This window comes from Varroa destructor, unplaced genomic scaffold (genome assembly GCF_002443255.2).
Source record: "Varroa destructor unplaced genomic scaffold, Vdes_3.0 BEIS01000007.1, whole genome shotgun sequence".
In the NCBI taxonomy this organism is placed as follows: domain Eukaryota; kingdom Metazoa; phylum Arthropoda; class Arachnida; order Mesostigmata; family Varroidae; genus Varroa; species Varroa destructor.
Genome location: NW_019211460.1, coordinates 9564735 through 9590629, shown reverse-complemented (window position 1 = coordinate 9590629; position 25895 = coordinate 9564735). Strand labels below are relative to the sequence as shown.

Below are 25895 nucleotides of genomic sequence, written 5' to 3'. Positions count from 1 at the left end.
TATAAGAAATGCTCTAATTTTTGCGATAATGTCGCCAAGGAAGATTAAGCTCGTCTGTAAAATTATAGGATGCTGCCTGGCATTGCTGCGGCAACCAACCTGTTAATGGTCTTGCTTCGGGGGCAAGATCTAATATGCATGGGAAATCCACAAATTAGCCGTAGGTATACTTTCGGGATCTGCATGACACACGTTAAATATAATCGATCGGCCACTAAGTACCTCATACTGTTCGATAGAGATTACTCGTTCTGCTTCGATGAGCTTTCTCAGTCTAGCAATAAAAACTCCTAAAAAACGCCTTTTGAAATAAAGAAAAAAACGGGACTCTGCCAATCCCCTGTGGATTCGGTGTGACGACAAGTGTTAAGCAAAGGTGCCCGGTACAGAGCCAGTTGTAAGGCTGCCCATCCCGTATTTTTTCGCAGAGTTGTCTTAAACCGATTCCTTCGTCTCGTACCACGTCGTACTAGCAAAAAGCAAATTGTATGGCGCATTGTTCACGAACGCGAACACTTGTCGAAAATATTCGACAAGCTTTACTGACTTAACGGAGAATGATTAGTGATATAAGAGTCACCCAGCCATTGAATCAGACAAAACTCCGAGAGTTTATTATGTTTTACACGCTATGTCATTTTTTGGCAAGAATTATTACTCGTTTTTAATCAGGACTCAGTGTAATAAATAGTAGGGTATCGCACTTTGAAAAGCAGATTTGTGAAACTTCGCCCCCTTATAAGGACTTAGCCCTGCATGACAGTATTAGCGGAATTGACCCTCGTGACTCACTTTACTTTTGTAAGAGTAGAGCTAAAGTTAAATAAAAACGAATTCGATCGAACACAGCGTCGAGTACCCAACGAAGCTGTCAATGTTGTTTCTGCATTTCTGTAGCAGTAGCAGCTGTGAGCAACAAAATGATCATTATTCAGGCCAAGTGGCCAAGTTGATGCCAAACTTCTTCTAAAGGACAGCTCAGTGACTTAATATCAAACGATATAATACAGAATGTGACAGTCTACCCCCTAACATGCAGTCGTGCCGCACGATAATTGGCAATGACTTCGCTATCGATGGTGACATTTGCTTATATTGCTATAACTCAGGACTCGAGTCTAACGACATAACGTAAATAATTGGATTTGAGCTTACACATTTACTTACAATATATAAATACCTTCATTAGCCTGTCGTCAATACGCCTTGGCAAACAGTACAATTCATACCGAAGTAAAGCGTAGCTCTAACATATAAATGATTGGCTGTTTAAGAATTCCTTTGTTTCACGGTGCTGGTTCAGTGCCTTCTGTGCTCCAGCTTCCCCATTAACAATGTGTCAATAGGATAGTTATTTTTGTCGCCAAGCGCGCCACTCTTTATGCATTTAATATACAGCTCAAATATGTTTGTCTATATAAGTTGTTTGCTCGGATCGGCGGCTGGAACAGAAATGGGCCAGCCAGTCCCGGTCCATTTGTCGTTTAGAAAGCTATGTACGGGTCGAAACAGGGTGAACGGCGGCGTAAAGCTTTATGGGATGGTCGAACATTCTACACGATATTTATCGCCCCAAGCTCTCAATGAGGCAATAGGACTTCCCTGGAGAAGCTTTCAGAATCTAACTGAAGCCGCCTGCGCCACAATCGTCCCTCGAAACCTAATAGAGTGGCCCATCACTAACATGTGTCCATGCCGGACCGTGTCTCGTCACTCCTTACGACTCACGTGGCAATATGGCATGGTGATCATTGATCTCGCTATTTCGTCTGCAATAGCACCACAGTGTGAAGCGAATGAGTACACTTCGCCGGTGGTTTGGCGCACAGCCATTACAGGGACTGTTTTTGGCCTTGCGCATGCGTGTCAGGTGTTCGGCTGCGGTTACATTCCCTCCCGGCTGCCCCTGTATTTAGTGTTATCTTTTGTTGTTTACCTTGGCGATAGCTTATGCCATTTGTTATATAAGCTAGGCTCGGGCAGGTTGCCCTCAAAGGCCGTTCGTCCTGGTAACCATTGCCTGGCCCGCTAGCTAGCCGTTGCTCGACATGAGTCCGAGTCCAACTCGACTGTGTTACTTTTAAGCTAAGTAACTATCACGCCCATGTCGGTTACGCGTCGATGCGCTCGCTAACTCCATGCAATGCAGCACGATGTCAAAAGAAACAGTAAGATGGCAACATTCTACAAACGGGGAGGAGAAGTGGCCCTCTCTGGGGTTCTCTTCGGTTTTGCGGGTCATAAAAGGAGATCGATTGATACAGAAAGATGATACCAGTTTAAACATAAGCCACTTCATAAGGTTGGAAGGCAGACAGACAGACAGAGCGGGGTCCATAGGTAAATGTATTTCGGTTAATGTCAGGACTGCGTAGGTATCACTAACTGGTCTACAACGACACTTGTATTGTAAAAGGCTTAGCCTTCTGTCCCTCTTTAAACAAAAGAAAACAATAGAAGATTTGAAGAAGGGCAGGTGACGAAGTTGGACTTAGTATTATGATTTGGATTATTTGATACAGGTTGCACTGCCATAGATGCAGAAGAGATCTATGATTGGTGTTTATGAACGTGGCGAAAACGTACTTCTATGTTTTATACGTGATAAAGTAAGACGAAGACCAGGAATTCTAGGCTATAGTTGCCAAGCATTCTCATAAAAACGTGAGCTAAGAAAAATTTCAAACGAGGCGTTATGAAATCGACAGCCACGACATTCCTTGAAGTAAGGGTATTTTCATGTGTATTTCCAGTTACGTCAAGGTCTCTTCCAATGATTATATTATAATTTCGATACATGGCGTAAGTTAGCCATCCTTTTAGTACCAACTAAAGTTGCAGGTCCGGGTTTTGCTTCGTATAATGGTACAGGCATGCATGAAGGTTCGCTCTAACTGAAACTTCTTTTCTATTGCTTATCCATCGTAGATGGACAGGACTGTCAGTCACAAAAATAATTTCAAACAATAGTCTGTTTTTGTTTGATAAACACATATATACATAGACGTTTGTTTATATTTTAAAAACACTGATACAGATCCTTGTAGTTATTGTGTTTAAATTAAACATATATTATTTCTCGAGCGTTACGAACGAGCTCCAAAAGTATTTCCCTATATTCGGGCTGCATATTACGGAAAAAGTCTATCGCTGTTAAATTTAAATAGGTTGCAGTGATAAAAATCCCGGTTCATTTAAATGGAAACAAGTAATTTTTGTATTTATTTTTGAGCTGAATATTTTATCTAGGTTGCAATAATTTCTGCCAGGTCAATAGAAGGTAACTGGAACAATTAGATTTTCTTATCTATTCCCAACAAGCTAGATTATAGTAATTCTAGCTATCTTTAATGAGTCAGAAATAGAATTATAAACAAGGACGAATAGTGGTCGACCGACGCTGAGAAAGAGGACAATACTTTCGTTAGTTAAAAGTCAATTCAAAACAAACAGGCTAAACTACTACAAGAATCCTCGCTTGTCGCCATAGCATTGGTAAAAGTACGCGCTGAATGTGTCCTTAAATCGGCAATATTCACACTTTGATTTAGCAGGCAAAAGGGTCATCGATCTTGGCATCGATCATAAAGGGTTGCTGGGAATACAGCATCAGATCTATTTTCGTCAAGTCAATCATTTTAACTACAAGACACAACTACAAATGCCTCCAGCCAAGTTTAGGGGGTCAGGGGGCCGTTATGTCACCCTATACGCCTTCTCTTCTTGTCGGACAATGTTACACCTTGCTCGTTTCTAGTTGCTGAACGGACACACCGTAGCGCCGTAGCGATTTCGTCCGAACGCACACACTGGCCGGTAAACAGACAACAATGCTACCTTGTTGTCTATGATTTCCATATCTATCACAGTACATAACAACAGAGCGGATTACGCCTAGTCTTGGATTTATATATATATATATATATACGTATAATAGCATGGTAAGGCGTGTCAACATTAGTCGCTTGTTATGCCGATACCTATATGCCTCACTCGTGCGTAGCTAAACGTTTACGATTATTACTTTGTATATATTTAGCAATGTACATGGTGGTGTCTATTGCCTGATTTCGTCTGTAAATAGTACGGCGTAAATGCCTAGCGATTGCAGACCGATGATGCCAATGTCAATGCCGATGAACGTGAAAAATCAATATGGCTCCCACGCAACACAGAGCTCACCCGTCGGATTGGGATCGATAAAATTTTTGGCTTGATAAACATATGGATTCTAACTATTACCACTGAAACAATAAGACCTTTTTCAATATAGTCGCATTAATAGAAATTATCATTATTATCTCACTGGCCAATCTCACACTTGAACCGTATCTTGATGTTTCGCTTGTTGTCTGATACAGGTAGAGAACAAGACTTTACATACATTTGATTTGGGCGCACTAAGGAAGCTATTGTAGAAATAAAATCACGGTTCGAACATAGTATACTGGTGCCATGTCTTCGCGACCTAGATCCATAAACTAACACCTATCTTTGAAGCTTTAAAAAATAGCCGGCAAATACCACTTACGCGTCTGCACACTATGCAACCACAAGAGATTAGCCGATTGCGATTTCCACTACTCAAAGTAAACGACCAGTACGAGAACCGCATTAGACATTAGCTCAACTACTAGCCTCATTTATCGGTTTGCTTTATATACCTGTCTTCTCTTTCTATGTATTTTATTTTCAAGTGTCTCTTAATTTTAGGTTATTTAGGTCCCAGACATATGGCAGTGAGTTTACATCGTGAACGGCATTTAACGCTTTATTTTTACTACGGGCTTATATATTGATCTTTCCCGCTCTAATACGCAATTTACCTATAATTTCTGTCGTTTTCCCGCGGTGTTGGCACGGAGACGGCGTGCTTATCGCCGAGTGCTTGCCTAAAACTCTAATATAATATAGATTGCTTGCTGCTTTCAAGAACTCGAAAATTTGAAAATCACCAGGCCACAAGGCTGTGATTTCATAAGTCCAAGCCAGGATCCATTCTACCTATGAAGGGTCGAAGTCCACGTTACGTTGAAAATTTGCGGATATGAATGATCGTATTTCGCTGATTTAGTGATGAATTACGGGGGTCAATTAGAATTTCCGACCGCGTGTATCTTGCATAATGTCAATGATTCTCATGTGTATCTAAGAGGTTAACAATGCAGAGGATGGAGCATTCAACAATGTTCAAAGATTAGAGAGATTGGTTCACTCCGTCAAGGATCAACCATACTGAGATAATCATCAATATATTCGAATTTTTAGGCCTGCTCACGTACAGATAGCGTACACATACTGTATAACATTATCTTATAATATGATATTATGGTTCCCTAGTGTTTATTGACGAACAAAACCGTACAGGCGCAAATAGCCATAACAACTAACTAAAACTGTTCCTGTAGTCTGCCATAGAATGCAGTGGATATTAGCGTAGCTTGACCCTCTGCAAGTAATTTAACTTAATTGAATATGAGGTATTAATTCAGCTCGAAAAACCAAATGTCCATAGTTTTGCTTAGCTGATAAGTATGTAAAGGCAAACTCCTTGCCATACGTAGGTGTTATCCTTTTATTATCATTGGTTTTCAAGGTTAGCTTCGTTTCCACCTCCAGATGGTCCTTTACGTCTAAGCATTATGGTAATTAAAAAAACACTGATACCACTTTTTCACTCTGTGTCCTTCTTGCAGAAAGTGGCACGAAAAGTGCGTCCTACCTGATTATCATAATTATTTCACATAAAAATCCCACATTAGCCTGCTTGAAAGTGGACAACTATCCTTTTTAGGAATGGGGCAATACCCCGTCAGTGTTCCACAGCGGGTACCATTTCTAGCACGTTTTCTTAGTTACCACCTCGTTTATAGAATTAAATGTTTAACGGGCTGTACGACCTGTTTCTCTGAGAAGATTCCAGTTGAATTTCTACAACAACCTTCACAAGCTAGCACGTCTTCGGTAAAAAAAAGATAGTGCAAATAAGCTGCAGTGAAGCTGTCTCCTCAGATTAGTGAGGCCTGAACAGCGCTTATACACGTGACGGCATTAATCAGGAAGGAAATAAATGCTACTCGTCTTTAATGGCGTCGCCTCCCTTCTCTGCCTGTGGAAGCAAAGATATGCGCCGCTCACACCGTTTTAGTGGATGCACACAATATTTCTTCATTGTCTTCAGCAAGAGCCAAGCATCAATAATTAAAGGAAGAGCTATATAGCACTGCACGACAAGTGCTCTACAGTCAGCTTCATTCAAGGTCATTCCTAGAACATCTAACTTGTACTTTTCCAACTGATCCTTTACCTTGCAGACCTGCCCCCAAAGGCCTTACCCATCCTTCTGACCGCCTTACGCACATCATACCTTCTTTGGCGCCTGCAGAAGTGTAGATGTACACGTGAATTTCGGCCATCATTAAAAGGGGCAAGATTTGGCAACGTATTGTCGATCGCGTTCTGCAAATTGCATCTATACCTGCATGTATTTACAATATTTGCTTGTACGAGCGCTAACGGCGCGCATCTAACCAACGGGGCCCACGATTTGTGCTAGAAAAAGGTGTATGGGTGCCTGACACGTGCATACGATATCCACAGGGAGGAAAGATAAATTCTGGCCGATTAGTAAGGTACAAGGTGAAGTTTAAGTAACTTTTCGGTAATTGCTCAAGGCGGATTGGCACAGCTATAGTCTAGCACTGACGCGCATTGTCCCGAGCGAAGAAAAGTTCGGGCATGTGTATAAAATTAGGTGTTTTGAGTAAGGACGGCACATCTTGTGATAGTATGAATCTTTGAAATAGAAGGTAGAAAACTGCACAACTAGTAGCCCTATCCGTTGATACGACATACTGACAGTACGTTCGTACGTTATATGCTCACTACCCCTTTGTGTGGTTTCTAACGGGTAGGAGGGGGATGACAGAGCAGCAATTCGACAGTGGAAACTGCGGGTGCACCGCTGGTCACGTGTTAGCGCTATCATCATCGGGACAAAAGTTATACAAAAATGGCTGGACGTATATGAACGACAGGAATGGCGCTGACCTAAAATGTCTATGAGAAAAATGCGATAGACAGGAAAATAGAGATATATGTTGAGGATCGATTGTCTTTGGTGTCGTGCCCAACTAGGTATAATAATTTTGTCGGATGATTACAGGGTAGTGTCACCTCACCTAGTCGAAATAAGTCTTGTGGCACGGAATAAAAATAGGTGAGATGGCGAAACGCGGCTTTTACGAAGACAAGCTACTTGCTACCCATCATTTGCACCGCTGCACCCAAATTCGACGGAGCCCAAAAAGAACGAAGCACAAACCCTAAATACCATCACGCAAATAGCATATCGCGAAAAAGACAAGAAATTGACTTCACATGTACTTGTTTTTATGCTCTTTGCTTGTCAGTGTTTGGGCAAATTTTGCTGAATGTCTGTTGTTATTCTGTATTGTTTGAAAGTGGGTCAGCATCGGTCGCCCGTTTGCCGCAGTCCATGCGGAAAATGCTGGGAAACGCTTCAAAAAAAGTGTCAATTTCACACAACTTCGCACCGTTTCTAGTAAATTATATAGATACACAGACATGTGAAGCCATATAAAAGCCAGTAACATTTTAATAATCAGTGTTCGTTTCAAGTGTCTTGCTAAACAAATTAAACAACTTGTAGTTGACCTAGAATTAATTTTCAGTATTATGCAAGCAAAGGAAGTATATTAAATAAGCATTTTAGCTTAATAAGCAAAATCAAATCAAAAACAAAATCTTAGAGCTCGTTATTCGATGTTTAGCGTTACCAAAGCTCTCAAACGGATTCGGAAGCAGATGGCAGGCAATATGGTATTCACCTCGGAACCCACTTGTCCGTATCCGCCCTATTTTGCTTTCCATACTGACAGATGGCGCCACTTAGTGCAATACGCAATCAATGACAGATCAATCGCGTTTTTCCGAAGCGATCAACCTCTCGAACACTTCTTCAGTGCAGAGATATCTGCTACCAAGTGCCGCTTTGTGCGCGGATCAGATCATCTTCGAATAGCAATCGTATACAGATATTCTCTCCCTCCGACAAGCTGTCCTTAGGCACGGTTGTGATACGCGACTAGAGAAAATTGTATTATTCGGAATGAGGCGCTTTCGAATAAGTCTGACTTCGTGCTTCGTATGTGATCTTGTCATCTGATAGTGTTTCCTTAAAGGTACCCCGTAAAATCTGTATATTTATCTAAAAATCTACCGACTTCGATTAACCGTCCCAGGTGATCGTAATTCTGGTGCATAATCGGCCTTAAGTAGGTATATTTTGCATATATTACACACGAAACATCGCGTTTATCCGCAGGCACATGTCCACTGGCGTTTGAACGTGTAAAGAGGAATTATTTCAAGGATAATTGTAGATCGATGAAACTGTAAGGAGCAGTTAACGGTAAGTTTCAAGGAACATGAAACTTGATGTCGGACGATACTGTTCCTGCGACCATGTTAAAGCACCGATTTCCATTTGGTACAATTTTATCTATACTACAATACTTAACTTAGAGACTGCGCTAAGGGTTCGTCGTTACAGATACTTGTGCTTTGAACGATGGCAAATATTTTCAAGACACGGACGCTTAAAATTTCAAGATAAACATGCAAACTCAAAGCAGAAGCGGCTTTCAGACTTGTTTCCCTTTTGGCAGTTTTAAGGATCCAGCTAAATTTAGTTAATGATTCTGCCGTACAAACTATTTATTTAAACTTCCTTACGTTACGAAGTCCAAAAATGGTTCCGTAAGCTGGGTTGTAATATAGGTATGCTTACAGATATATAGCTAAACCTAATCGTACGATCGAAATTGTAGGCCGCATCGCACCGTTCGAGTACTTTTTTCTTTAAATGCAACCTTGAAAATTTTCAACTAATACATATTCTATCGAGTTTTTATCGGCAGACTACGCGAGCAAAGTCTATCGATGAGTCAGTCCATCGTCTTGTCGCAAAATGTGAGAAACGCCATCTCGGTCATTAGGACGCTGGCTCGGTCCCGCAGAAGGAAAGGCGCCCTTTAAGGAGTTTAATTAGGCCTTTTATTTCTGTAGGATTTATGCTGGCCTCGACTCTAAGAGGGGGAAGGGAGGGGGAAGATATTCAGGAGTTTAAAGAAGAGCTTCATTGATATTTTTGAATCAGGTTGTTTATAGCGTGGTGTTAAAAACTTTCTGTGTGATTTCAACCTTGTAATAACGATAGCAGCCTAAGTTCGATTCATTAGACGTGTAGAAAATGCTCACTACAAAGTAGTGCCAAAAAACAAAACTGACGGCTTACGAGCGTTTAACTATATATATATATATATACCCCCACAACTGATCACCGTATCTATTTCGTGTCGTAAACTATAATAAGTAAACGCCAAATTTTCGAGTACAGTCCAGGTATTGTCGGCCATGTAATCAGCTCTAGCGCTATAACGGTTTCGTCTAAAGCACCTAAACAAAGATGAAGAGGGAAAAAAGCTTTATTTCGATAGATCACAGACAATCACATAATGATTTATAAGAACGCAGCGCGAACCTATAATGGACGTAAGTTAGTAACAGTTATAAAGTAAATAATTTTTTAAGGTAAAACCTTATATCGCTACGAATCATTATATCATGGTATCTAAACGTTTGACATATCCTAAAATAATGTAAATGAAAATCGTAAAATACATGGCAGTTTTACTAATGATCCTGATGATTCGTATTTCAGCACTAGAATGAATCAGGCTATGGTGACTACGACAATGTATCGAACAGGTGCAACTACATAGACATATTGCAATCTAACAATGTAGCGTCGGACACTGTTTCCTATCGTACGACCGTGTGCCTGATTAATGAGGCAGGTTAACGAGAGTCACATTTTTCACGTATTAATATCATTCCCCTGTCCCCTCGTAATGGTCAAAGCGACCCGTTTAACCAAGTACGATAGTTTTTCCCCTAAAAATAATACTAAAACTATGAACAGATCATAGTCAAAGAAGACGGGAATTGTTATTTCACACAACCTATTCAGGTAGTCCTAATTTTACTGCCGTATATCAATCGATAACAATGACTAGTCCTATTAGGGCTATTACATGCGTTCGGTCAGCTCGGAAGGATGCACAGGTCTCACTCACGCCATCTATTAGTTCTCTGCTATCAACTTATCGACAGTGTCAATATATAAACGTATTGACGTTAACTTTCTATATTTCGTAACTATTTTTTGTTCACTTTTAGCAGATGCTTAGATTAACTCTATATCGTTTCTCAGATTTGTTTTTTTCTTACTATATTTATGTTGATATTTAATTTACGTTCATACTTCACTGTAATTTATCACAAACTCTCAAAATTCTAAAAATCAAAACTTGTTGGTTTTAGTCGGTTTGCTCTTTGCTATATTTTACGGCCTTTCATTGATTGTTCGTATTCCAGTTACCAAACTGTAAGTTGCAAATAAATATTTCGTGTAAATAAAGAATATTAATTTACCAAACAGTTTGACGTCTAGAATCGAATGTAATCTTTCGACTGTTAGCTGTTATTTTGACTGCTCATATTTATTCATTGTTACCTGTTATATCGTCTCTCCACTAGAGATTCTGGCGCCCAGCAACGGCGAAGGGTCGAACGGGGGTCGAGTTCTACTTGTATGTTACCGTCCCCCCAAAACTGTGACGCGATTATGACCGCACATGCTGCATACACCTTAAATAGAGTGACGTGAATGCGTAATCGAGCTCCAATAGCTGCCATATTGTACGTATCTAAGGAAACCGGCCGCGGTAGGTTGATTTCTAGTTGTTTGCAAAAGTCTATACACCACGCCAAGTCCTTTATTGATACAAAGTGTCTAGCTACAGGCGTATCATGTCATTGTACTATCGTTGCTGCGGTTGGCCTCTGTTCCGTTCCGTTCCGATACATCCAGGGGTTTTCTTTTCTCTGTCTGACTGTACTTGTTGGTTTTGGGGCCTCAACTGAGACAGCAGCACATATACAATTCAAAGTACTACCCTTTCCAAAGAACTGTCGCAGTAGCAAATATCGGAAACTTTCTTTAGTGGTGCGGTTGTCGTTTTTGAGTACCATAACTCGAGTTTAACGAACCTTCGTTGACGAACGGCGACATTTTCCTATATAACCGACCAGCCCTTAGGGTGAGAGAAGGATCACTAAGTAGGCTTCTAGAATTCTAAAAGGAAAATATAACTCCTACAGCAAAAACCTCAATTACTTCCGAAGGGCAAAAGTACTTTCATAATTTTAATGCTCGTAATAAGGATCGGAAAATTTCTAATTGTATCATCGTGAAAAATGTGAACGCGGTCCGCGTGCTTATCTAGCTTCATGTACATAAATGTTTACTTCTAAAGCTTGTTTGATTCACTATATCAGAGCGTATTTTCTGAAACATCTATTTTTGATGCTTGACTATTTAAAATTCATGTTATTTTTTGATACCGTCTCAGCCCTGAGGATATGTCATTTTTAGATAATGAACTTAAAGTAACCCACAACAATTATTAACACCCTAAGGTTGATCGCTCATAACGATTTCCTGGCAAAATCGTTTATTTGCAGAGTGCCGATGAATACAGTTACCGGCTCTACATGCTGTGGCTGTTTTACCGCCTTCCGCCACCATTTTACCATTTTAATTCCAAGGCAGACACCCTTAGCTAGCCATCTAACGCTAGGCCAGTCAACGTATGTAATACATCAAGGGGCAAGAACCCATTATCAACTCTTTCTCGGCTTCCGTCCATTTCGGCTGCCGCCTGTCGGATTATTTGCCGATCCTATCCTCCAGATCCCCTTCGTAGCAGCTGCCACTGCTGCTTCTTCTACTGTTGAGGCTCCTTCCACCGTACACGCATTTTCAAATTATCCTCTGCGTCCTCTGCCTGCGGCGGCCGTATTGCGCCGTGGCGGCAACAGAAATATTGGGCAGTATTAGTATGTCCGCCGAGTGTCAAAAGATATAACCGAAGGATAGCCGAACCCCGCCGTTGCCCCGATTGGTTCAATGAGGAGAAACAGGAAACATGGCTTTTAAAAAGTCCATGAAGACCAACGACGGGGCCGCACAGAGAATACGTGAAGGAGGTAATAAATCGATGTCTAGCAGATGGTCAAGCTGGTTGGTAGCTTGTCGTTTGAAAAACGTACTTTACCCTTGTCTTGTTCGAGTGGCGAAGCGCAAACGCTCTCGCATAGTACGCTTCCATATATATGCACAATTGGTCTGGTGACCTCCAGCAGCAAGTCAGGAAGGGGAAACGCCAGGAGAGACAAAACAGGAACAACCAGTATTTAATATACCAAATCTCTGGGCGGCTCTAATGCTACGCTAATAAAAGACTGGTCGAAGGGCAAGCTATTCACGTTTTGATTCGGGTTCGCCAAACTATATTCAAGTTGTCCAAGGAAATGTATCTATTACTCGCAATTCCCAATTTCGCTTTCTATGCAGCAGTAGTTTTAAATGGACTTACCCTTACTGCTGCGAAACTGAGTCTCTCAAAAACAGACGACGATCATACCGTGAAATCAAAAGATCTGCTAGTAAATTGGTCAGAGCATGTTAGCCATTTGACCGGCTCTGGGCTATACAACGGACTTGGCCATTCACTTTCTCTCCGGCCTCTTCAACATGCCCTCGAAGTAGCCCTGAGAACTTCCAAAAGTCACAAATAGCTACTAATGATAGCGTTTTTTAGAAAACTACCGAGCGAATTCAATCTAAGGAAAGCCGTCAGCGTGCAACTTCATTAGGCCATACAAAAATCAAATTCAAAAATATAATCCGCAAAAGCATCTCACAAGCAAAACTTTTTTTTTTTCTACCAAATGCGATCAGGTGGATTTTAATAAACCGAAAATTCGATTTTTTGTACGATGTCAGTAAGCGTTTCCGCGTTCGAGGACCACAATGATACCTGCGAAACGATCGTGCGGCATAAATTTTGGACCAGGTCGTGAGTATTCATTAATTTAAAAGGTGAAAGTCTGGTCTGGAATAATAAGCTACTGGGCATGCGGATAGTTCAGGAGGAGAATTAAAGAACGTTTGTTAAACAGTCTGAGTGAATGAAGCCGGATGCGGCAGGGTCATTTCTGAGCATGGAATCACCTACCTGCCTGAGATTCCAGAGGGAGCATTTAACCGGCGTTATCGCGAAAATTAAAACCTCGCGTCAGAATTTTTATTTACGATATATATATATATATATGAAAACTAAAAAGATACGGTGATGCAATGATGTAAAAACGTAATTTTATGGCAATGATGAGAAAAAGTAATGTTAACCAATTGTCATTGTTCTTATGCAATGTATTGCTATACTTTAGGTTCTAGCGCATATCGTAATGACGTAGTAATGTGTGGGAAATATTTTTACAGAGACATTTTATAGTATATGAAACGGTTTTTTTTCTTTCTAGAGCTTAACAGATAACGTCGTGTTCAAGCGCTCTGCGTGTAAGCTCTTCATGAGCAGTACACTTGTTGCGTTTTCGAGGAGGCAACTGAGACTCAAAGCTCCATGATATGTTCGGGGTCCACCGATAAGTTGCCAAAGGAACTACGAGTAACACAGCAGAGAGACATTCTATAGGCATATGTCGATCAGTATTATCTACGCATAGAGAGCCATCAGTGAAACGTTGACGAAAACAGACAGCAATGTTTTGAGCTCGTAGGCCCAGCTAAAAATAGGCCTTGTTGTATCTGTTGTTGACCATCTGATAACGTGATAATGATTAATAAATAATCTACTACAAATGTGTTGATGAGATATATTCTTATCTCGAAATATTGCTTGGTACTGTTCATAGCATGGCAATAGTAGGTTAATAATCGCCCGTAATTCAAAAAGCTGGCGCCAAAAAAATCAATTGTTCCAGTTCACAATGACAACACAAGTATGCGATATGACTGTTATAAATATCGTTATTAAAAAAAATATCACGTTCCGTAGTGCATTACCTTTACTAAACTTTACCGCAGGAACTATCTTCGTTAAGTTGAAATTAACCGGATCTGTGTACAGTGTTGTGTTTTATCGGCTACCAGCAAAGGCCTTATTAAGATAGGCATTACCTTCTTAGGCACTAAGAGAAACGCCTACTTCATATGTATACTATAACTGGCAGCTAAGTAACTAAATACTCTCCTAGTTGGTATTGAATACGGCACTACAACTCGACATCAGTGCTTTTTGAACATTCAATCGCTTTTTTATTATACTGAAGTTTTTGATATGTTACTTCACCATGTATTGCATGCTGTGCTAGTGGTCTATTGCAGGATGGTAACGTTTTTGTGGGGCCGATTGGAGCGAAAACTTCATTTGGAACTGGGATAGCAAACTTAGTTTTGGCAGGAACAGCGTTAACTATGGCGCGTCGTTTCGAACAAATTCTCGATTTGTATACTTGCTTATTAACAAGTTAGATCTTTTCGAACAAAAGAACATTCATTCTCACTTATGACAACCAACGTGAAAATAAGTTGTGCCTGAGCATGATTCCATTTCTTTGTGCAGGCTCCTACAGTTGGGAGTCGATTTAACTCCTTTTCTTCATCGGAAAAAAAAAATCGTGCAAGTCCTTTCCTGCCATCATCGGAGTGACCAATGACCGCCGACCACGATGCTTGACGGAGCTGAACCAAAGCTTACAAAGGGGGCAATAGTCAAACACTCATTTCCGCCCGTCACACGCAAACGTCATTCTTCTCCATTGTCAATCGCCACGAGAGAAAGAACACTTCTTCTGCTTGTATCGTTTCCTTAGCTCGGAACGAGATGATTCGTATCCACGTTCCACGAGTTTCTTACAAAACAATTAACAGACTTCTCTACCACCAGACGCACATCGTGCTACCCCACGCGCTCTGACACTCACAGCCATATCGACTCGCTGCCGAGTTACTTGGCCACTGAACAACAACCGACTGCGATGAATATATGCAGCACGTTTTTTTCGTTTCGTATCGAATTTCCGTATCTTTTTTTGACTTTTCTTTTTACCCGCTTTTTTTTGTTTTTCGTAGTGTGCCGTAGGGGCTTTCTTCTGTCATTTTATTTAGCACTCTCTTGCTGTCTCTATAATCTAGCCTCCCCAGCTATCCCCATGTCACCCTATCTATCCTGATTGTTGAGAGCCACCAATCTTCTACACATGCCCAACAATCTCCATTTTCTCCCATACTTCTAAACAACACTTGGCCTTTTTCGTATGGGTCTCAAACCTTTCGCGGGTCGGCACACTCGAACGCTGGTTAGTGCCGCCGTTCAGCCAGGCACTCGATGAACAAAATCAATGAAGTTCGCATTATTTTACATTCAGTCGGCACGTGGAGTTCCACGGCCACCTTTGCTACTCCTATGTCGATACTTCGTATGTTTGCTTTTCCGCTTTGCTTGTTTTGCTCAGCAACATACTGCCGCTTTGTGTTGTAGAGAACACGGCCGTTTCTATAAAAATGCTTTCCGTTTTCTGCCCATCACAGCCGCTCTGTCTAAGAGCACAAAGCAACGCTGCGATTTCTGAATGGGGCCAAGCGAAGGGAAACCGAAAGAGATACGATGACAGTCATCTGCTACAGCTACCATAGGGCGGATAGGTTTTACCGCCGTCGATCGCAACTGCTCGTTTGTTTTCCCGCCCCTGCTTCGATCCTGACAAGAGTTGTACGTTAGTGGAAGGAGAAACAGCAGTAAGCTGGAAACCTCCGGTGACTTACTGAGCGTCGATCGAAAGAAATGGTCTGTTTTTCTATTTGCAGAAACGATTCCATCAACGTGCAGAAAAAAGGACCAACCGGAGTCGGCAGTCGAACGGCCCACTCAGCGGATCTCTGGCTATACCCATTGAGTCTCGAAAAGGAATCGTATACCTAGAAACTGGTCGGGTGTATCTTCGTATCGGTTTCAATTGTAAAAACATTTTCCCATCACTCCCATTGGACTTCATGCTGCCTATAATGACAAATTTAGGTAATGCTGAGGAGATGAGCGGAGCTCATCATTTATGAAGCCCGTAATGTCTATGTAACGAGAAAAATAGATTGTGATATTTCGAGGTATTCCATAGCCGTACGATCGAAGATACAATGGTTATGAAAGTAACAACTCAATATTACCTGCATCAATTGAATCACACTGAAACAAGGTATGCGCTAGTTTGCGTTGCCTATTTATCGTTGCCCATTATTGTCTATAAGGCTAGGTTTAATTGTGAAATTTTTTAACAGGCTGGCCAGACACAGACACACATCTCAACCATATATTTTCAAATCCTAGCGAACTTTCAGGGTTTACAGGAAGCAGCGTCATTCATTTTTGAACGGACACGCAACGTAACGTACGGGGTCATCTAGTTGAATTTTTCCCCTTGTATCTAAATATGAAATGGTTTAATGTCATCGAGCTCTATTAGTTGGTCGTTCATTGTGGACAAAAGCAATCTGGTTCGAGAATCAATAAATTTTTTATAAAATGAACAGCCGTAGCAGCAGCAAGTGTACTATTAGGGACCGTACCTGTTTTAAGTACCCGTTTAATAGTCGTTCATTTTATTGGAATAGAGCTAACGCGCTAAAATATAAATGAGACAGCCAAAATAACCCTGCTGTACAAAAGTCTTATACGGTCCACTTAACGATGCCATTAAACCAAGTGGTGCTCGGGTACGAATAAGCTCGCTAGGAATAAGATCAGAAATATAATTGCTATTACGTCATCTTTCATTATCGACCAGAAATAATATCTATATTAGTCCCTAGAATTGAATTTGCATCAGTCTAGAAAAACAAGTACCACTTTTTTTGGACCAATAGTCAAAAAGGAAGAATTATTGCAAATTTGACACAGGACGTTAAACGCCTAGATAGATAAATGTAGCCTTAAATAGGTGAACTTAACTACATACACAAGTAAATATAGGCACTAAAATGCTTTGCTTCTAAGATCACTGGAGCTTTTTTGACCATATCGTACGCGACATCTTTTCGTGTTGTCCTAGTTTTCGTGCTTACTGTGGAGAATTGCTCGTTCGCGATTAATAGGTAGAACTAACCTTGGCCGGGTAGTATGAATCTTGCAAGCGACACTCATTTGAATAAGAAACTCTCCATCAGAAGATCGCGTCACAGATTCATTGACGGCTCCCTATTATAGCAGCATTTATGTTTTTCTTTTTATTTTATTCATTGTAAAGGTGCACACCGGCCTATTCGTAACGCTGATTCCCTTACCGAGCATCCATAATGATTCATGTTACGCCACCTCTCTAGCATATTCCTCTGGTTGAAGCTCCTTCAGCCGCTTGTTCTAAAAACAGAGTTACAATGCCAAACAAGTAAGATAAACTTATTTGCCTTACAAACTTGTAAGACAAACTAAATTGCGAATGATCCAGTTCCACACCTATCCTGGCAATCAGATCTTCTTATACATAATCCTAAAACGCATGTCCTAACTGCTGAGAGTAGTCTAAATTCGTCATTCTTCACACAATCGGCGTGAAGAATTTACGCATGAGTCAATGAAATAGTTTTATTTATAAGTCTCAGCGTCGTCCACCCTTCTCTAGGTACGCACGACTCACGGGTCCCCCTACAATAGATCTGCCTTCCATTGCGATCATTGTTTGATAGAAATGAAAGCAAAAATGAAGGTTTTATAACAGTAATTAATAAAACGCCTCCGTTAGTGATAAACGTAGACATTTAGTCACAACTGTTAAAAGACTCTAGAACGCTGAAGAGGCTATTGAATAATATGAATGTACGTAAAATACGTTTGGACTTGTTACGTTGGTTACAGTTTGCGTGTACACGCTAAGCTAGTCTTGTTTGTAAATAGCGCATAACATTAAATCTGTAACAAATGGTCGTGAAATTGCTATTATTTTTGCGATAAGTAAAAAATGTCTACTAATTACCAGCACGACATTTATGTAATGCGTCTGTGGTCCGCTGTACTACTTCTCTCTTCTAATAAGTTTTATTTTTAACCTATACGGTTGAAGCATGAACTAAATCCTGTTTATAAATGGGCAATCATTTTTGAGCTGCGTCTGTACTCTAGAATATAAATTTATCCTATTAGGACCAAAGATCCATGAAGGCTTACGGTGAAGCTCATTACTTTAAACGGCATCTATCAGAAAAGTTGACCGTTATTATTCCTTTTAACGCATTCATTCAAATTGCACTGCTAAATCTTCTTTTTTTTTTTTTGATATTAACGAACCCAAGACTTTTAGATATACTACTTAAAAGTAACCTCCGACCACCTCATAATAAAGTAGCTTTTTTTTTTTTTTTATAGAATTAGCCGCTTTCGTTCAATATTTCGATAGGCTGACTGATCAGCTTTCATCTCCCCTAATACCATTATTCACCTAAGCGTCCATTCGCTCCTCGGTCTTTTGGCTATAGTGCTCATTTAATACTTTTACGGTCGGGAATATGAACGACAAAGGGCCCGCTAGTTCAGACCCAAGTAAAGCATAAAAGCCTTGTCCGCCAATCGATATGTAGCGGCATATATAGATCAGCCAAGACGTACGGTTAGACACCTCTGGCTCTATCCAGATACGATGAAACATAAACAATTCATCAGAACTGCGCCAAGTACGGCCTAGACCGTCATTTTTATTTTATGGTCCCTCAAGGTAGACACATACATAGGATGTGTTACAATAGATCAAAGTTTAAGATATAATACGTAAATAGTGCTGTTGTTTTATATCACACAATACATGAAGTATGATTTTTTGCTTAATTTCGCAAGTAGTTTTTACCGCCGTAAAATGCTGACGTATGGTATACTATGTCGCACAGTATTACATTAACGTTCTATTGTTAGAAGTTTTTATACCCAGCATTTTTGAAATAATACAATTAATGCTTTTGATTGTTTTATTAGAAGAAAAACCCACAAAGTACCAAATGTCTGGCTAGTGTGCATCTCACGAAATAGTGCCAATTTGATAGTGTGGACATTTCAAAGCAACGTTTCTTCGTCAGTAAAATAGGGTGTCCTTCTTCTTTGTATAGGGATATACGTTTATACACTTTGCAATATTCAGTAAACTCTGTTCATGGAAAAACCCACAAAATGCACATGTGCGCTCCATGCATGGAACACCAATTTAACATTAATCCCCAATCGCATTAACTTTATATCTCTTTAGCAAGTAACAGATTATCATGTTATTCATTTGTATCATCACTGCTGATACAAACGCGGAAGTTAGCAAAAACACCAATTACCTTGAAACATTTATATATGTCTCAGGTATATCCTGTATGACAACACACGAATCGATATTCGTACAAACAATTGAGATTACATAAAAATCAAAATTTAAGAACAGCTATTTTTGAAACGCTTAGCTAAAAGCGCGCAACGCTTACGTTTGCAGAAAATAACTCTAACTAATGAAGAGCGTAACTTAGCAACCGGTTCAGATGACTTAATCGCTTCCTATTACTTTCTTAATTCTTAAATTCTAGTTAGTGCTTGGGGTAACGAAGGTGGCGATCGCTTACAGAACTAAAATAAGAAATCCTGATATAATTGCAGCTTTGGAACTTGCTCAGAATCCCGCGAAGGTTAGAAGAATCGGGCTTGTTTAGTGACGGACAATGCCTTTCTCGATCTTCGATATCCACAGCGGAGTGGCAGCATAGAAGGTTATCGTCAGGCGATCGAGGGCAACACTTCCAAGGTGTCCGTTAAAAACCACTTTGGGCATGTGGTTTCTGCGTTGAATTCTCAATAACTTTAAAACTGACAGTATGCCTGATAATTTTAGCTAATTGCTTCCTGCTAGTAAAACGTATTTCTCTAGTCATATTTCCAATCAATTTACTTGACGTGGCCAGTCTGAAAGGGCTGCACTTTTGGTCTGAACAAGATGAGGTTTTTTGGACGATTTCAGTGACTCCCTACCAGAAAGCTGGTTAAGTTGCTCTTGTTAACAGATTCGTGCTTGTACCAGATAGTTAGTTATAGTTTTGTCAGTTACATGACTCAGAATCATGCTTCTGATAGCCGAGCTCGCTTACACCTTTTTGACGGTCGAGTGTTTAAGAAGGAAACTCTTCGAAGCAGATAGCCATTCAGCGTGCGACATGTGGTTATTATATATATTGTCGTCATATGAGCACGATAACTACGTAATGAAAAATGAAAAGGTCATGGTTCCAAGCCGGAATCCAGATGTGTAATCGTAACCGATCGTTTAGAGATGAATTATAGCTTGTGTATCTTAGTCTCAGTATTATTTTCACAACAACGATATATTTAGAGTTGCGCTGAAGTCGCTTTCACGTTCCGAATCTTGATCAGACCTGCTTTGTTGGACATCCCTTCGGCCTCAATTACTTTTCTCTCAATTTTTTTACCGCTTTGTCAAATGTAACGCTTTCCGTGATGAGGGGACAGGTCAGACATGTAGGCTGGCTCAGAAAATTCGCCCTTGCTGCTTGTTTCGGGTACTATACGTGACAACTATATTTCAGAGTCACGAGTCAGTATTCTTAGATCCGAAACATGTCTGCGAACGTTTGGTACGAATCACGGCAACAATTAACTATTCACACACCTATATTGTGGGAAAATTGGACGTGCAGTCTTTGACAGCATGGGGTCGGACCTCGACAGACATGTCTGTATGCGTGCTAGCTACACACAAATATCGATAGAGACTTTGTATGTATTGTTTTAGTGTGTCCGGTAAAATAACAAAATAATGTTTTTTAGAAGCTGTAACGAATCAAAGGAACCTTAGCATTGTGGCGGGTAACGGCTTACCTAGTTTGATAAAACAATGTCTCATAAAGCTGCATGAGATACATACTATATGGGTCATAGATCTATAAGCATTTGGAATAGAAGTTTTGACAGCGCCTCTATTTAATAGCGGAAAACGAGTAAACAACGAGCGTTGCTAATAAAAAATTATGCCGCATTTTGTTCCACTTATGCCACACACAGAAGATGACAATGGGAAAAATGTTGGACGATGAATGAATTATGATCAAAGATTATCATGATCATTTATCAAAGCAGCAACGATATCGTTTCGTTTGCTCGGATTACTCTATTTCTTTAGACATGGATAGTTTGTTTATACCCTATTCACGATCTGAAAGGCCTTACAAGTCCTTTCGTAGGTGTTTGTGCGAACGTTACTATTCAACCGCAAATCCGGCATGCAATACCGCGTTACGCTGATTCGTCGATAAAGAAACTAAGTCCTTTATAATAGTCCTATAATTTTCTAGCTCACGTAGTGATCATCGGAGATATAGCGCTCGTATCGGCATATACGTATTGAAGTATTTGACAGAATCCAGAACGGATAGATTTGCAAGATCACTGCAAAATGTAGTATTTTTGGAAGATCCGTTATTTGGATTTATAGATCAAGCTCTTTAGGCCGCTGATGTTAGAATGTTTAATTAAGTACTTAAGATAAATATGGTCCAAACACTTTGCAGCAATTTAAATGTACGTAGTAATCCAATGCCGTTTAAGGCTACTTATATCGAACGCCTTGCTTGTAATGCTTTTGCTCTATAAGATTAGCAAGACGTTTGAAATTAGCAGTTTGTGTGCTTATTATGTGCAAATTATACGATTCTAAAGCTCTCTTGCCTATCAACAAATGGCTTTGTACTTTTTTGTATAACCCGATATATTAAATAACAGCACTGTGAAACGTTTCAGTGTTCTTTATGGTAAATCATATTGAGGATTTTTTGGATACAAGTCCTCAACAACGTTCCGCTCCATATAGATGTTAGAATTCATAAACATACTATCTTCGTTCTCAAAAATATATCATAAGCCCACTTTTTTTTCGACATCATAAGTAAAGTTAACGCAACTTTTTACTGAATGGCAAAGCTACTTCGCATGGTTTCCCCGCTTCATAGATCTCGGAAGCTGTCGATTCAGACATAAATGTTATTATCTTATCGGCGATATATACTCTAGCTTTATGTTCATCCTGTTTTACTTGTACCTGTCCTCCGATTAGGACGCCAATGCACACGCGGATCTGCATGAATGAAGCAAAGATGCATTACTACACCACGGCATCGAGCCAGCTAAGTGAATCAAGCCCTTGAAGTCTTCTGCTCAACGCCCCCGTTAGCACACTTGCCAACACTCTGCAGACTAACAGCGAGAGGGAGAATCACGATGGATAGATGCATCACTGACCGTGCAGACGAAATAGGCTTCGGCGGATGCTGCTGGCTTGTCGGTCAGCTAATTCGATATCAGCTATGCTATATTGCTCCGGCGCCACCCATCTACTTGTATCGTACCTGAGCCCCCTGTATTATTGTCACTGTAATACACTGGCGTATGTCAATACCGGCATCTACCTGCACGACATGTTCCCGTCGCACACAAAGGTCGCCTGCTGCCGTTGTAGAAACGGACTAGTATATTGCAGTTTGTGTCTCACGCAGTCCCGTCCATGCTGTACAACCTTCTCGAAGGTCTAATCCTCATTACCGCGAACCTTTTGCTAGATCAACCTTGGCAAACAAGTCACCTGTCACTTCAGCTATGTGCGACTGTGACTCTAAATGTGTGTATTCTTGCTCGTGCTCGTGCTTTTTTCTCTATTTCCCTACGTATTAATTGGCTAACCCTTGTAGTGAGCCTAGGCCAAACGGGTAATGCGAAGAAAGAATTGAACCTTCGGTTAAAGTTAGGTTAGGTTAAACTAAGAGGGATGATCAGTTAGCCATTCGGCGGATTCTTCCTCGTGAACAGTAACTTACTAAGAGACGTTGACAGAAATCGCCTCTCTGGTAGCACCTTGTTGATTACGTAACGCTAGGAAAAAAGGAATCAGTCGGATGTCACTAGCTGATCATACGAAATACTTATACCTGCTATATACATAGACAAATGCGTACATCGAATCCAATGACTACTTTTACCCATAATAAATAATCTATTTTTTATAACGTGACGATCTCCCCGAATTCTATGCTTAGCTGAATTCGATTGGTACCTGGCGAAATAATGTCATATTGAGTATGAGAACGTACTGTTTTGCTATGGTTTACACAAGTTAGTATTACATATTCTATGTATATTTGTGACGCGAACAATTTTTAGATATCCTATTCACTTTCCCCTGCTTTCAGTGAGAACTTTCAGCGCCTGCTTTCCAAATATCATTAACCCTTCCACGCAAATATACGAACACATACTAGAACACCGAAATGGATCGGGTTTTACAAGTGTCATCAAAAATTGGCCCACGTTCTTCATTGTATGTCAGGCGCCACTTTTGCAGCTAGTCTCCTACTAACATATGCGAAGCCAGTCAGCTGCTGTTAGATACTGTATTCTTTTGCGGTACGCCGATGTTCTACGTAGTAGCGGTTATGTGGCAGCAGTAGTTCCAGCAATACGGAGCGTGAAGCATGCGCTCAGGACCCACCGCTCCGCTTGCTCCTCGTCCATCCCGTCTACCACCTTTTACCACATCTATGTGGTCTAAAGATTTTATGGACGCGGGGGGCGTAAGAGGGGCGGGGTAACGGAATGAGTAGGCGTTCGTGTATATGCGTTTTGTGGGATGAAAAGGAAAAGAGCACGAAATGTGGAACAGTGTAGAGAAAGCGGGAACGAGTCGAGCCTTAACGGAAGCCCTCGAATAGAGTCCAGTACTGGCCTGCGCTGTCAAGAGCGTTATATGGTTGCGTGCCGTGGAGCTTACGACGAAGACGACGAGATCGCAAAGTAGCTGCTTCCATTCAGTCCATAAGGCGTCATGACACGACACACCTCGTTCTTCTAAGTCTTCCTCTCCTCCGGGGAATAAAACAGCCCTCAAGAGTCTCACGCTACTATGGTGCCATGACTAATAGTAATAACTAAGGTAGCAGTACGTAATATAGATTGAATGTAGCCACCCGTCGGAGCACGCACTACATTGTATGTATTATATATATATGGGCTGTAATAGTGTATATGGTTGGTACGGGCGTAAATGTAAGCGAGTCTTAGTCCGATGTACGTCGCCCAGTGCGCCGTGTTAATGAACGACATTAGCCTGATGTATAGAGTTGGCGAAGAACGTCAGCTAGGCCAAAAACATTTTTCGTGCATTTATGGATATAATATTCACTTGGAGCTTTAAGGAGTATTTTGCATACTTGTTGCTGACGGAGCGTTATGGCTGAAAAATAGGCTGCTGTCTAGGTGAAAAATTGATTGAACGTTCTTCGATAATTCTTAAACTTATTATATCAACTAAGATAAGTGCAGAGATAAGTTATTGGCAACTTGTGGATCTTGGCGTACGATTTGATGTATTAATATACATACAAACCTCGTCTTATTTTGCTATGGGTTACTACCGTATCGACAACTAGAACAATCATTGGCTGAGATGATGCTAATGCAATGGTTAAGCCCTCGATGGAACTACAGTCCTTAGGTCAGGGATGATTGAAAGATGGTCGATGCAATGTTCGCCGTTGGGCTGTCCAAGTCCGCCTATTTCGGTGTTAAAATGTTTGGTGTTGATATCAGCAGCGTCAAGACCTAGCAGTGTGATTATCCTTGGTATCCGTTTAATACGACAATTTAATTTATATAAATAGTTTACATCTGGAGCATGACGCATCCGGATAGACCCTGAACTAGGAACCTGTTTTCAGCTATAGACTTTAGATAGATTACTCGTATGATCTCTTTTTAAGTAGTAGGCAGTCCGTAATACGTATGATCATGTCGATTGAATAATAGAAATGCTTAATATAAGGTTTTATAGCGTCTGCTAGTACAATCAGAAGCCAGTGTGGAACCGAAATTAAATTTAGACAACAATTATGGAGGTGGCGTGTTTACCTTAGGACCTAGCGTGTACGAAGAGGCGTTCAGAAGACCAGAGTGATTCTTGCCCGGGAATATTTTCCTGAGATATATCGCTCACTCGCATATTAAAGATTTTGCACTTTCTATTGAATTCAAACGTGTCTTTTTCGGAAATATTGTACCAGTGGCTGAGTTACCGTAATACGTGCCTGCCTCATAAAAACCGAAATAGATAAACACGCACGGGATAGCATGTGGGAAACATCATAAAAAGGTTGAACGTGAATTCAGTCAAGTCTAGATACCGCCACTTTGAATTAGATTCGGTAAAATAGCTGCGTAATGAAGATCATTAAATCTGCCAAAGCAAAGCACTGGGCGTTACTAGCACTGATCGCGAAAATGCTTGTAGTAACAATTAGCGGAACACACAAATGCGACTTTCGTCTAGTAAGACAGAAGCCGCTTCAAACACAATATAAATCACATATGACAAGCTTCTATGCGTATCATGTTTTGCATCTCACTTGAAGCCTGATTAGGGACAGCAGATAAACAGCAACATTGCCTTATTTATAAATCATCGTCAGCCGTACCTCGATGCGGCAGTTGCACATTAACGGGAGGGTGGGGGTGAAACACTTCCCCAACGATTCTCGTATCGTCGGCACCTTGTGTACAGTTCTCCCTTTGCCTCCGACCTCTCCACATTCATTGTCAACCTATTTCCCTCTCTCTTTTTCTGCTTTCCTGCCCCTCTCGATGAGCTGTAAAAAAATCGTCGGGGCTGAACTGGTTGCTAGAAGTAAAGTCATTTTATTTAGCGATATTTGCACCTATGGGCTGTACAAGGCACATCTGCCGCTTGCCTCCCTGGCGCACGACTGAATTCTTTTTTTGGGCTGCCCTGTATAGAATGAAGTGGTGGAGCCTTTGTAGGGGGCTGCGAACATAACATGCCCGCCTCGTTTCATTTTTCCCAAATGCTGCCGT

General features: G+C 40.8%; 1 protein-coding gene across 23 annotated transcripts in view; it reads right to left on the bottom strand.

Annotated features, from left to right (window-relative positions):
• Positions 1 to 25895, bottom strand: part of LOC147754286 (uncharacterized) — a 120624-nt gene that overhangs the window by 44362 nt on the left and 50367 nt on the right. For 7 of the 23 annotated variants that reach the window (XR_015316429.1, XR_015316430.1, XR_015316428.1 and 4 more), the window contains one exon: positions 17291 to 17366. The exons of 8 other annotated variants lie outside the window; for them this stretch is intronic. Coding sequence is in view for 5 of the 15 variants with exons in the window: in XM_086974117.1 (XP_086830243.1) it covers positions 17291 to 17332 (42 nt within the window). In the remaining 10 variants the exon portion in view is untranslated. 8 more of the 23 variants (XR_015316427.1, XR_015316434.1, XR_015316440.1 and 5 more) reach the window with 3 other exon arrangements.